A 14,798-nucleotide genomic window follows, 5' to 3' on the forward strand; every position below is an offset into this window, starting at 1 on the left:
CTGCAGAAGAGCCCGACTGAATTTCTAGTCTGCTAATGCTGAAATATAAATGGCACAATCTTCACGAGCAGGCTTCAGTTTCCAGACAGCCTTCGACGCCTCCCTGCAGAGATGCACAGTTGTGTAGCGGCAGGAACATAAATAAGCTGCCGCTAGTAATTAAAAGTGCAATACGTAATTGCTGAAGCCAGCAGGCCGGCTACGGTACTGCAAAAACAGTCCTATGCAACTTTTACGCTGACAACCAGGGTCCACAATTAACGTTTTGCCAATTTTACAACTACAAATATTTCATACTGGTCATAAAACTGTATTTTGTTTTACTTAATCTATTCTTGTCACAGTGGCAACTAAATTTGGATGTTTTCCTGCCTATTAGCGACAAACGGGTGAGTCGCAACAGATACCATTGATTAGTGACACAGAATGCCACACTTTTTTTTGCCAAAAATGTATTTAAGATGTAGATATGTTTGTGTCGTCATTGGAACAGATTTGGAGAAATGTAACACAGTTAAAATAACATTAATTGATAATTGATGGACCGGATGTGTGTGGATTATAGTGATGTTTTTATCAGCTGTTTGGACTCTCATTCTGACGGCACCCATTCACTGCAGAGGATCTATTGGTGAGCAAGTGACGTAATGCTAAATTTCCCCAAATCTGTTCTGATGAAGAAACAAACTCATCTACATATTGGATGGCCTAAAGGTGAATACATTTTTAATACATATAAGACATGTACACTGTAAAAATTGATAAGTTGACTTAACTTAAAAAATTAAAATTAAGTAAATAATAATAATAATAATAATAATAATAATAATAATAATAATAATAATAATAATAATAATAAAAAGTTAAGTGAACTTGACAATTCACTTAACTTATTTTTTTTAATGATTATTTACTTAAAAATTAAGGCAACGGGTTTCCTCGATTTTTTTTTTAAGTCAAGTCAACATCACTTTTTACAGTGTAATATGTTTAGTTATGAGTTACAATTAATCATTCAACAACCAATTATTCAATTTACGTTTCCATTTTTTGCTGCTTTTAGTTTAGATATTTTAGTGGTGATGCTTTAATTAACATGCTACACATTAGCTATAATATATTTTGCATTGTGAAACTCATCCAGGAGTTGTGTCTTTAAATTCACCTTGTTTAAACACGTCACTACAGCTATACACATTCAGAAACACGTCTTTAGCTGTTGCACTGTATATCGCATAAGGGGGTGGGGGTGGGTAGATATATCGGTAGAAATTTGTCAATGGGTAGAGATTTTGGACTATCGTCTCTATTGCAGTTAAACGCTCTCGTGGTGTTGCTGTGCTACGTGGTCATGAAAACGTATCGTTTGCACGCATTTTTAAGTATTGCGGTTTAAAAACAAGTGATGTCAAGCTGTTGAAATGCAATCAGCAGCGAAAGACCACTCGTTTGGCTATATGCGCGCAATGTCTGAGAGACTGTTTTTGAGCGCTGTCAGAGAGAGAGCAGGAATATTGAATGGAGTTATTTTTGACGCTTTATAGACCTTGAACGGTTAAATATACACTTGTATGTCAAAATGCCCATCTTTGCAAATATCCTCATAAACACAGTAATTTAGGTCTTAAGTGAAAGCAAACAGCTAAGAAAGAAATCACATGTGAAATCTGGGTAGCTCTTAAAGTGAGACTGTCATTCATATTATCAAACAACAAAAGAGAAAATCTCTCACTGCTTTTGACTTTTGTAACTTTAATAAGAAGAAATATATATTTAATTTGCACAATGAAGAATGTGCAGTGTTTTTATACATTTTGATTACTTATACAATGTATGTAACATTTCTTATTTATTTGTTCCGTTGTATTTTTTTTTTTTGTCCTATTGCTTGTAATTAGTTTCTTATACTTATTATATCGCTGACTGTTTACTTGAATTTTTTTTTCTTCTTGGCTAGTATTAGTTTTTTGTGATATTGACACTGGTGACAAGAATGATGAAATTTCAATGGTATCAAAAAACATTCGATATCATAAAGGCAATAAAGACAAAAATAACAATATTGTGATATATATTGTTACCGATTGATTTTGGTCATATCACCCACCCCTAGTATGGCAATGTTTTTTTAGTGTCTCAGACATTTTTAAGACAAGATATGAAGTAAAAATAACTTTTAAAATAATGTTATTTAAACATAACATTTTAAAACGTTTTTAAAACCATGCCTTAAGAGCTGTTTTTGAATGCAAAAACACATTTATGTAGACTCCCAAAAAGAAACGTTCAAGACTAATCAATAAACTAGTCAATTTCGAATCACCAAACTATTTTGCACTTCTCAGTAAGACTTAGCAACTACTCAGTATTTATTTTTATTTTTTTTTGATTTTCTAGTCTGTTAATGCTTGCCAAAGCAGACTTGGCAAAGTCGCAGGTACACATTTGGTGGTAGGCGAGTGTTAACTTTAGACCCTGGTGACAACTGTTTAAACGCAATTTCAGCAACGCTGGACTGCACGTACATAAAGAAATAAGTTAAGAAGTGAGAGAGAATTTGCTTCCCAACACACTTTCCCTGGAGAGACTGAGGCAGTGAACATTTAGTATGATACTGACCTCTTATATCCTGCAAAGAAGACTTCCTGAAAGAAGGAAAACTGAGAGGCGAAATTCACTATCCAAGTGTGAGATGGCAGGGTGATATGTCGCATGAAGTTTTTAGTGAACGTGTTTCGTCAACAGTTTAATCGCAGCGCCTCCCCAACCCGCTGCATGTAGGAGAACGGTTTGAATGAAAAGACTATTGAGGCGTCACATGTAGGAGGGAGGAGGAAGGAGGAAGGGGGGAATGTTGGGTTAACAGTCTTTATAACCTCCGCATTCACTTTGGTCATCAACGACCTGGCCATATTCCTCATAATAACAGTTCACGCACAAACTGTTTGGCTTTGTTTTCTTAACCCCACATTTCTCCTTCGGCTTCCCTCCGCGCTCCACGTCGAAGGGAGGATTCTCACTCATCGTCCAGCACCTCTGTCTTGATGTCACTGGTGGGTCCGCCCTGCCTCGCCAGTGCCAGGATGCTGTGATTGACAGCGGCCATCTCCACTGCCAAAGCTATGGGGTCCTGGTGTTCGTTTGGGCCGGTGTTGTCATCCTATAAGGAAGTAGAGAACCAGAGATTGGTCTGAAGCCCTCTGCTTTTGCCTCTGCAAACCTGTTTGAATGACTTTGTGTCATTAAAAGACAAAAGAGCATGAAATAGTTCAAATAACTGATGGTACTGTATATATTGGTACCATTTCAGAATTTTGGCTGTTTTTTTAAATGTATTTATTGGATTTATATCATTGCTGGTATTGGATATTTAATTGTGCATTTTCATTTTCCCCATTTTTAAATTTAGACTGACCTCTGCTGTCATTCCTAAATTCATATGCAGCATTTAAAATGATTTATTTTATTTACAAAATAGCATTTAATTTCAATATCAGCCATATAGTGATCATCAGCCATAACATGACAATAATTATTAGCTAACTGGTATAAATATAAAATAAAATAACAATAGAGAGTAATTATTATTTAATTGGTATTGGCCAATGAAATAAATAAATAAAAAAATGTAACAAATATAATATTATTATATATAATGTAAAATTAATTAAATTCTAAAATCAAATTATTATCATTATCATTTTTAAAATTAAAATATGGGCCATCCTTGCAAAAATACGTAGGAATGGTTAATTATTTATTTTATTTTTAAAGTCTCTTACCATTCCCAAAACTTGGTCAGCAGCTACTGGCTCACCGTAGTCATTTCCATCGATCTCATCGCTGTTGGAATGACCTCCCGGGCTTTGGACATCAATCCCATGACTCTCCAGGATTGCTGCTTCTTAGAAAAAAACAGACCTTGCCATAACATATCTGAGCCCATTAGGATGTACCCAACATGATGTTTTCTGAAAGGTATTTTTCTGTAAATTCAATATTTCTGATGAATGCACATTTTGAATGAGACAGCTGCAGCATGGTGATAACAACGCAATGGAAATAATTACATTGTCCATATTCAAAATGCATTGTTGCATGTAATTCGAGCTTTGTCTGTCCCCAGAGGGCTTCAACATTACCTATGTTGGCTCTTCTCTTAATTTCCTTCCGTCTGTTGGCAAACCAGTTGTAAACTTTCAGAGACGTGACCCTCTCAAGATCTGAAAGCTTCTTCCCTTAATCAAATCACAGCAGAGCTCATCAATAACGTCTGGGGCCACGATAACAGGCATTTACACATGCATTCATCTTCTTTATGGAGCTTGTGTTTAAACATCCTACCTGGTTTCTGAATAACTGCATTGCAGGCGTTGGCAATTTCCTCTCGTTTGGCTTCATCGGGGTACTGGTTGTCATTGAAATAACTTGTGCGAAAACATAAGACAAACATAACGTAAGGCATATAACCTTTTTGTAACACATTTCATAGCTTTAAATATATGCTTGCATTATGTCTTTGTTCAATCTAGATTTAGGCTGACTGTTTTACAGTTGTCACAATACCAACATTTCAGTAGTCAATATCAATACCAGTCAAATTTTCACCATTCTTGATAATAGTTAAGATACGACAGCAAACTATATGTACAGTATCGTTAGAGTCGTTTAAAGAGCTAATTATTAATATAAACACTAATATACTTAATTAAACAATGGCACACCTTCTTATATATATCTGTCAATTAAGTAATTATTCAAATAAACAGAAATCAGTCAAATAAATGAACACTTTACAACGAGGTTCAAAATTCCTAAGTTAATACATCATGAACCAGTAATGAACAAAACTTTTGCAGAATTCATTTATCAAGGTTCATGTAAATTGATACATTTTTAACACTTCAAGCCGTATAAATTAACATTAACCAATTTGCCACATCCTCTCACCTCTCCATCACCGCCAGACACTCTTTCCTCCAGGTGAAGCGGCTGCCTCGCCGCAGACGGAAGCTGCCCTGGGTGCTGCTAATGGGAGGAGGGGTCTGACGCCACTCCACAATGTCCTCCAGGGCCATCGGGGTGGGCCGCATCGCTAGTGTTGCACCTGGGACACAAACATGGCACGTCATCTCAGATGAAGTGTCATAAGGAAAACAGTCCGTGTGCTTCTGAGGAGACCAAAGCCTTTTCACTGTGTCCGGAAGCACATGATAATGAGAAAACCGGCGCTCATGACCTTCTAATCTATTCACTGAATGTCTGATATCTTCCCTCAGATCAGCCTGGAAGAAACTGAACGAGCACAAGAGGTTTTCTAAACTTAAAGACAGTTTATTCTTATTTGTCAGTGCCATTTAATGCGGTGTACATGCAAATATTAAAAGGTATAGTTCACCCAAAAATGAACATTTTGTCATCGTTTACTCACTCAAGTTATTCCAAACCTGTAATTTTTTCTTCTATTAAACACAAAAGAAGATATTTTGAAGAATGTTGGTAACTTTTGACAGTAGCCTATGACTTCCATAGTATTTTTTTTCCCATACTATGACTTGAGGGTGATTAAATGACAGAATTTTCATTTTTGAGTGAACTTTTCTTTTAAAGTTTATATTAAGCAGCATTTACTGTCGCAAGAATATTAAACATTCAAAATTCAATATAAAAGCAAATTAAAACAACAGTATCAGTATCAAATGACAAAATAAAATAAATCATACATACGGCAACTTGTAAAATCTAAAATTTTAAAGGCCTCACTGCTTGATTATATAAATATAATTTGGTTCATACACAATTATGATTTCTATGATTTCATGATTTTATTTTTTTAATTGTCATATTGTGTTGTATAGAAAGAATCTATAAAAAATAAACAATAATAATATACAAATTATGAACTATTTTATCACCTCAATGTTTTGTAACTTTGCAAAGCAGCGCTGTATTGATATTACTCGATATTATGATAGATAGTGACATGCAAACTGAAGAGGACTTTTGTGTAAATAAATAACCTAAATATAAAATCGATAATTTTAAAACGGACTTCACAACATTAGAATGTACAGCATGAAAAATGCATATTCATTTTGAGATTTGATAAAGACTGTATTATTTGTGGGTTTTTTTTGTTTTTTTTAATTAAGTGAGCATTGCAAAAGATAGTATGAAATGTAAAAACAGGAAATTAGAACGTACACAATCAATAAATTAAGTTACACATGTAGGATACAACCTGGAACAACATTTTTATCAGCCAAAAATGTCTTGGGTTTAAAGTTATAGAGTTAAATTATTTAATCATAGAAACATTAGAAAGTTGTTGGACGTCCTACATGGGTAAATGACACTGGGGTCAAGTATTACCAGGTGTAGTTTTCTCTAGTTGGTACCAGCGGTAGAAGGCTCTTTTCTTCTGCTCACTGAGGTCTGAGCCCTGCTGGAGCAGCCAATGAGAGATCCGGCTCTGACTGATACCTGCAGACAACAACACACAGCTCATAAGGGCAAAATCTGACTTGCACATGCCTCTCGAAAGGCCTGCCATGACAAATCCCACAACTGTAATAAAAAGCAGCCATGCAGCTGACATTTCTTTACAGCATTATGCTAGAAGTAACAAAATATTAAGGTGTGCTTTAAATGCTCTCTTTTTTATTATACAAAATAACAAGGGAAATATAACACAGTCACAGGATAAATCACATGAATTTGTTATTCATTTTGGAAAACAAAAAGCCAGAGCAAACTAACCTGTAACTTGGGCAACTACTGCCTGCGATATTCGCCGGTTCCCCAAGAACGCTTTAATCTCTTCTTTAATTATAGCACTGTCCATTCTACAACAACAGAGAGAGAGACATCAAATAAAAAACATCAACACTATTTTTGGTAACATTTCTTAAAGAACCGTTTAATACAACAAAAATGTCCCTAATGCTTGTCTTTAACTACAGTCAGGTCCATAAATATTGGGACATCGACACAATTCTAACATTTTTGGCTCTATACACCACCACAATGGATTTCAAATGAAACGAACAAGATGTGCTTTAACTGCAGACTGTCAGCTTTAATTTGAGGCTATTTACATCCAAATCAGGTGAACGGTGTAGGAATTACAACAGTTTGCATATGTGCCTCCCACTTGTTAAGGGACCAAAAGTAATGGGACAATTGGCTTCTCAGCTGTTCCATGGCCAGGTGTGTGTTATTCCCTCATTATCCCAATTACAATGAGCAGATAAAAGGTCCAGACTTCATTTCAAGTGTGCTATTTGCATTTGGAATCTGTTGCTGTCAACTGTCAAGATGAGATCCAAAGAGCTGTCACTATCAGTGAAGCAAGCCATCGTTAGGCTGAAAAAACAAAACAAACCTATCAGAGAGATAGCAAAAACATTAGGCGTGGCCAAAACAACTGTTTGGAACATTCATAAAAAGAAGGAACGCACCGGTGAGCTCAGCAACACCAAAAGACCCGGAAGACCATGGAAAACAACTGTGGTGGATGACCGAAGAATTCTTTCCCTGGTGAAGAAAACACCCTTCACAACAGTTGGCCAGATCAAGAACACTCTCCAGGAGGTAGGTGTATGTGTGTCAAAGTCAACAATCAAGAGAAGACTTCACCAGAGTGAATACAGAGGGTTCACCACAAGATGTAAACCATTGGTGAGCCTCAAAAACAGGAAGGCCAGATTAGAGTTTAAAAAAAAGCCTTCACAGTTCTGGAACAACATCCTATGGACAGATGAGACCAAGATCAACTTGTACCAGAGTGATGGGAAGAGAAGAGTATGGAGAAGGAAAGGAACTGCTCATGATCCTAAGCATCAGTGAAGCGTGGTGGTAGTGTCATGGCGTGGGCATGTATGGCTGCCAGTGGAACTGGTTCTCTTGTATTTATTGATGATGTGACTGCTGACAAAAGCAGCAGGATGAATTCTGAAGTGTTTCGGGCAATATTATCTGCTCTTATTCAGCCAAATGCTTCAGAACTCATTGGACGGCGCTTCACAGTGCAGATGGACAATGACCCAAAGCATACTGCAAAAGCAACCAAAGAGTTTTTGAAGGGAAAGAAGTGGACTGTTATGCAATGGCCAAGTCAATCACCTGACCTGAATCCAATTGAGCATGCATTTCACTTGCTGAAGACAAAACTGAAGGGAAAATGATCCAAGAACAAGCAGGAACTGAAGACGGTTGCAGTAGAGGCCTGGCAGAGCATCACCAGGTATGAAACCCAGCGTCTGGTGATGTCTATGCGTTCCAGACTTCAGGCTGCAATTGACTGCAAAGGATTTGCAACCAAGTATTAAAAAGTGAAAGTTTGATTTATGATTTATTATTCTGTCCCATTACTTTTGGTCCCTTAACAAGTGGGAGGCACATATGCAAACTGTTGTAATTCCTACACCGTTCACCTGATTTGTAAATACCCTCAAATTAAAGCTGACAGTCTGCAGTTAAAGCACATATTGTTCGTTTCATTTGAAATCCATTGTGGTGGTGTATAGAGCCAAAAATGTTAGAATTGTGTCGATGTCCCAATATTTATGGACCTGACTGTATATGTTGTACAACCACTCAGTATTAATAACACTAATTTAAGCTTCACAAACTGCAAATACACAGTTTATTTCAGTTCAGATATGATGAGTGACTCAGATTGAGTGTTAAGGACTGACATGAATTATTTGTGACTCATTTTGAATGATTCATGCAAAAGAATTGTTCATAAGAGTCAACTGATCATGAATTGGACTGCACTGGGATTTTTGTTGTTGTTGTTTTTTTTACAGTGTATTATGATGCAGCAACCAAATACACAGGTTATTTCAGTTCAGATATGAACAAGGTTAATGACCAAGTCAGATCCAGTTTTAATGATTGATGAATTTTTGGCTGATGAGTTCATTTGTGACTTGTTTTGAACGATTCATGTAAAATATTCGTTCAAAGAGACAACTGTTTATGAACTGGGTTACACTGTTTTTGTTTTTGCAAAGTATTTTGATGTAACATTCAAATACACAGTTTATTTCAGTTCAGATATGAATGAAAAAGACAATTGTTCATCAAGAAGTGGACTACAATGTTCTTCTTTGTTTAGGGCCCAAGCACCACAGTGCAAGGACCCTATAGGAATTGCTCAGTTTCTTCTTCTCCAAAATGAATCGCATTTTTGAGGGCCTAAACATGCTCAAAACTAATGAAACTTTGCACACAGCAAAATTTTGCGTCGGAACTGGCGAAAATTTACATCTGATATTGGTTTCACAAGTGGGTGTGGCAAAATGGCTCAATAGTGCCACCTATAAAATCTCAACGAAGTGCCTCTCGAGCCATGTTTCAAATACATGTACGAAATTCGGTAGACATATATAACACACCAATACCTACAAAAAAGTCCACCGGTACGAAGTCCGAAACCCAACGGGAAGTCTGTTATTTTGAATTTTCCGTTTTTGCCATTTTCAGGCATTGTATTTAAACGAACTCCTCCTAGAGGTTTAAACAGATCAACACCAAATTTAGTCATTGCAATCTAAAGCCCTTATGTTAAATTGCAAAGATCTTGAGTTTGTCAGGTGGCCTGACAAACTTCGATGTTTCGCCATGAAATAGGAAGTTGTTATAATTCAGGCATACAATGTCTGATCTGCCCCACACTTCACATGTTTGATAAGAGTCCTGTCCTGAACACATGCCCATGGCCATATTCAGTTATAGTCACAGCAACACAGCCAAGCGGTGAGCCCAGGTGCAAGGGCCCTTTCAATGCTGCTTGCAACCTTAATGTTCATTTTGTTTTTGTATTGTAACCATCCAGATTTTTTTTTATCAAATATAAACCATCCCATCCCGAGAGTTTCACCACTTACCTCATGAGCTCCTCGACTTTGTCATCGATGTCCACTTCCTCATCTGGGTGCTCGTACGCAAAGGCCCGCGAGGAGGTGTTGCTAACAGTGAAGCGGGGTGGAGAGAGCTTCCCGTTGGGCATAGCGGCGAGGCCGTCCCGTCCATTTTGGACCAAAGGTGCTACTACCGGCACAGGGGTCGGGACCGTCGGGGGCGGGGAGGTGTCATAGCTGTTGCTAGGGGAGGGAGAGAGGCCATTGCCACGGTATCCAGTCTGCGTGGCCGTAGAGGTCGTCGAAGAAGAGGCTGTGAGGTTGTTAGAGGAGGTAGTGCAGGAGTTGGAAGAGGTGGTGGCGTTGCTGCCATTGCCGTGATTGACGCCGGCTGCCCCGTTTCCGCCGTGGGCGTGCCGGTGGCCAAACTTCTCCACATGCTCGCGGTCCAGCCGTTCGAGGGTGTCCAGAGCGTGCAAGATCTCTTGCTTTGTCATGCCGCTCCGACGTAGCCGCTGCAGCAAGTCGATCTGCTCAATGGTAAAACGAGGCTCATCTGTATAATGGGACATTCTGCCAAGAAAAAGAGAGAGAGCTGCTGCATTAGAGAATTGATGTTGGAGGAAATGCTGATAAAACACGACACATGGCTGCATAGTGTATAAAAGTCAAAACAACAGCCTAGACTAAAAAAAATATGTTTTTGTCTGAGAAATGCAGTGGAGGAGGTGTAGCAGGGGCCGCATGCGCATGAGCCCTAACTAAAGCATTATTTTTCCAAGAAAATGTCAAAGTCACCGCACCTTTATCGACCAATCATTGCAACAGAAGTGCGGAGCCTGTCTGAGGTCAAGGCAAAGACACTGCATGCATTACCACAGAATTTTTAATAGACTTTAAACAGCAGAAAGCTGGGACACGTGAGGAGGGGGAAGGAGGTTAACTTTAGGGAAAACTGCCAAGAAAAATTCCATCCGAGGCGGCCAACCTACTTTCAGTGAAGAAGCTGAGGATGAATCACTCCGTACGGGCGTTTGTCTGAGAATAGTTCTCTCAATGCCAGGCTGTTGCCCACACACGCGTGCTTCTGCCGAATTATTGTCCCGTAACACACCGTATTTCAATTCATTTCGAGTTTTAAAAGGAATCTACAACTTATGACGCTGCAAATGCAGAACTCGTGCCAGCGCAATATGCATTCCATATGGCACAGTGTAATGCAATCAAGTAAACGAGAAAACGGTGAGGCTCCTTTTAACAAAATGAAGATTTCAACCTCCCTGCGACATGTTCTTCAAGAATAAATTCTGCTGATGAGCAAGTACGACTGTCTCCTGGTGTCTGCGCTGCATAAAATGCATAAAAAAAGATTTCTGCTCACCCAAGCACCCTTAAAAAGCTTCAAAAGGTTTAATTATCCAGAGGCATCAGATACAGCAAATCAGCAAAAACAACAATAAATCTGGGAGCGTTCTTAAGGATTTGTTCAGTATTCCATTTTTTGTATCTCCCAAAAAACAATACCTTGGAACAAGCCTTTAGCGGTAGAAACCGAACAATACAAGTCACGAAATAAAAATCCCCCATTGTCCCACGGATGCGTGCACCACATATACATTTTCAGTCTTTCTAATATGAGAATAAAAAACATTCCAAATGTAAAGGTGTCACCATCAACATCAATATGCTAGCTGATAAACCACAGTGACACAAGAATTCAGAATCGCCCATATGTAGACGTGTTAAACCACAGGCACGCACAACCACTTCTACTCACTTGATGATGACAAACCAATCCAGTTAACTGGCCTGCACACATGAATCTAGTAACACAAATAATTGTTTGATAATGCAAAATGCATCGCTACTTTTAACAAAAACAATCATCAAGGGAGATGCAATCTTGCTATATCAAGCATTAAATGCAAGGCTACTGGTGTGCATGCAATTTAATTTTAATGCTCTGAGGGGTTTTAGTTTAGCATTGTTTATTGTTTCTTTTATTTGCATATTCCTAGTCTTATCTGACATACGCATTGGAAGCATAAAAGCATCTATAGATTATAGTTATGAAACTACAGTACTGAGGCAGCAGCACAAAAACTCATCTGTTTTGCAGCAGCTCAAGATCAAAGTTGATTTTGTCCATATGCCCCTGCTTCTCTTCATCAGCACGGCATCCAAAAAAAAGCCCAAATCTCTGTTTACTTCTATTCTCCATCATTTTAAACTATTTTTACAGCCCATTTGTTGCATATGTAACTTACGGTGAGCTTTAAAATATCAATTTTCCTCTACAGACAGCTGGTAATTATTAGACCTCCGTGCCCACTGATCAATGAAAATCGAGACCATCCAGAACTTGTCATCTGAAGTACCTGATGCCCACTGTGCTTCTACAATTAAAGTTACATCTATAAATAAACTGAATGTGATAAGCATCTACAGAACATCTACGGTCTCTACAGAAACATAAACAAAGTGTTTATTCAGGCCACACAAAACTGCATATATCAAAGCTGTTAATGCCATTCAAGAAGCTTGAAGTTTTTATTTAAAATTAAGAGATAATAAATCAAATGCGTCCTCAAATTATTTATTTTCCTAACATTTAAAGGCAATAATCTGCATTTTAAAAGGTCATAACTGTAACAAGCACATGACGCCGCCTAAATGAAGCTCACAAAGATGCAGTAGAACAACAAAAAAAAATTATAAATAAACACTTTTAATAATTATATTAAATGAAAATATTATACAAGCTATTTGAGAAAAAAACTACAAAGATTTAAAGCTCTGTCTGTAATTACAATCCATAAACATAAAGCTTTTTTGTCACGAGGGCTTATAAGGAATGCTTATAATGTGCACTGTTAACCCTTATTCCCTGCTTCATATAAGCCTACTAAGCAAAAAGCCACTTCTCCTCATATAAAAACATTAACTGAATTCTTGGGAAGAAAACACATTCTTTTATTTTAGAAACTTTACCCGCTTACATTATTTTCATTGTGGAGACAAACTGGCCACTCTCAGAAAATGAAATGATATGGCCCAAAAAAGGGAAGTCTCATAAGCTTTCACATAAGAAACTGAGACTGGGAATGAAAGCTAGAATCCAGAAAGATGCTCAGCCAGAGAAACTGCAAACTGTCTTAAGATAAGTGATGAGAACAGGTTGAAGGGACCATAGTAAAACATCCAGACTGACTTTTTTATTTTTTTTATTGTTGAATAGATTCTGCAAAGTGCAAAATACTAAACCATAATCCATATTTTAGCTTCATCAGCAGTTTTTGCAGTTTGTCAAGTAGGTTGGTCAGTCAAAAATGCATCTAAATTGTTTTATTTAATGTAATGCAATGTGAAGAATTTACAATAAAAAAGCATGACGGGATACAAATGCATTTTACATTAGAAAAACAATATGGATTTATCATATTTGCAAATAAATTAAGCAATTTAATTTGATCAGTTTATGACAAAAATAACGTGTTTGTACTGGATTAATCGTATATTGCATACACTTTATTGAAAAACTATTAACATACAGTATCTATAAGAAAAGATGCACAACTTTGAATTTAGGTGGTCTTCTTAACAGGGCCACCATCCCTAATTAAAAAATAACTGCTATTGAAAAAAAATAATAATAATAATTTGCATGAACTATTAAGCCTATATTCACCGGACGTCACCTTAACCTAATATAAACACACCCTATACCCAAATAACACAGCTCTAGGATGCTGTCAGCACCTAGCTGAAACACATAATAATATATAAATATACAATATACACATAAATATTAACAGTCATAATAATAAACGCAAAGAGATGAGCATCAACACAACTATTAGTTCATTTCACCAATGTCAACATAGTGTCAGTTGTTGCACAGTTCCTGGCATTTCTTTTCTAAACCCCTATCCCAGCACAGAACGAGAGCAGATGTGACTTTACATGCGAACCAGCGGTCGAACAGAGCTCAATTCCCCCCGAGCGTTATTTGCACGTGAATGCATGTTTCATGTCTCCGGACAGATTTAACAAATGACGCCTTTCTTATAATTTGGCATCTCAAGACTTACCTGATTGTGCGCGTGCGGGGCCTCCGTGCACCACAGCATTTATTCAACTCAACTGACAGTGTTTCAGTCCCTTTAATCCCCGTCGCCAGACATGAACCAGCAAAACAGGACGATGTCCGACTCTCCCGCTACCTTTCCCTAATTTGATTTCATTTCAAGGCAAAAACTGATTCGCCTTTGTCTGACTGACAGAAGCCATATTGATATTAACAGAAGCGCTGCGGTGGTTTCATGGGAGTTGTAGTTCCTCTCAGCGGGCGGGATAGTCACACTTAATGGGAGTTCGTCGAGCGCCGGACTACAAATCCAGTGGAATATGGTACAGTTTCATCCTCGATCATTTTTCACCAACTGCTGCACGGACAAAAATGTCATTTCTGACTTTTTATTCGCTGAGGACGTGACGACAGAATGTGGAGTTCACTGTTTATATTTCTTTCTCTCTTTTTTCATCTGAAAAATGAAATTAGTTTATTATTAATATTATTATTAAGGTAATCATACAGATGTATGTTTTCAACGAGATAAAGTATTTTTTTTCCTTTAGAGTATATATTTACTATTTATTCGACATAGTACTTTTAACGAAAGACTCACATATATTTTATCAGAGATTAATTCTGTGAGGAAAAACTGTCAAAAAACCCTAAAAGATAAAAAGGTATGTTTGATTGTACTGGATTATATGACATTCTTACAAACACCTGCACAGGGGATTCGTAGTTTTATTACACACTACCGCCCTCTAGTGGACATTTACCGCAATCACAACAACAGTGTCAACAAAACACCACATTTTGGTAGCACTGCAAAATACTAATCAAGATATTGAAACGAC

At 37.5% G+C, this 14,798-nt stretch overlaps 1 protein-coding gene across 4 annotated transcripts; it reads right to left on the reverse strand.

Moving 5' to 3' along the window:
* Positions 1–857: 857 nt before the first annotated feature.
* hmbox1a (homeobox containing 1a) lies at positions 858–14,309 on the reverse strand. 4 transcript variants are annotated; one of them, XM_058750438.1, is made up of 9 exons: positions 13,961–14,309; positions 9,897–10,442; positions 6,760–6,845; positions 6,373–6,483; positions 4,951–5,107; positions 4,345–4,427; positions 4,143–4,238; positions 3,783–3,898; positions 858–3,160 (listed from the first exon to the last, which is right to left on the reverse strand). In XM_058750438.1, exons 2-9 carry the CDS (start codon positions 10,439–10,441, stop codon positions 3,017–3,019), a joined length of 1,338 nt encoding a protein of 445 aa, XP_058606421.1. In that variant the 5' UTR covers position 10,442; positions 13,961–14,309; the 3' UTR covers positions 858–3,016. The 4 variants fall into 4 exon arrangements, with proteins under 4 accessions (XP_058606421.1, XP_058606420.1, XP_058606423.1 ...); XM_058750437.1 differs by having other exon boundaries at positions 3,783–3,904; XM_058750440.1 differs by having other exon boundaries at positions 3,018–3,232; positions 3,818–3,904.
* Positions 14,310–14,798: the final 489 nt, after the last annotated feature.

This window comes from Onychostoma macrolepis, chromosome 17 (genome assembly GCF_012432095.1).
Source record: "Onychostoma macrolepis isolate SWU-2019 chromosome 17, ASM1243209v1, whole genome shotgun sequence".
In the NCBI taxonomy this organism is placed as follows: Eukaryota; Metazoa; Chordata; class Actinopteri; order Cypriniformes; family Cyprinidae; genus Onychostoma; species Onychostoma macrolepis.

Coding starts and splice junctions, on each gene's coding strand:
- hmbox1a (XM_058750437.1), bottom strand. CDS start 10,441: ATGTCCCATTATACAGATGAGCCTCGTTTTACCATTGAGCAGATCGAC. Junction 6,846..9,896: donor AAAGTCGAGGAGCTCATGAG/GTAAGTGGTGAA, acceptor CTGTTGTTGTAG/AATGGACAGTGCTATAATTA. Junction 5,108..6,372: donor ACTAGAGAAAACTACACCTG/GTAATACTTGAC, acceptor TTTGTGTCCCAG/GTGCAACACTAGCGATGCGG.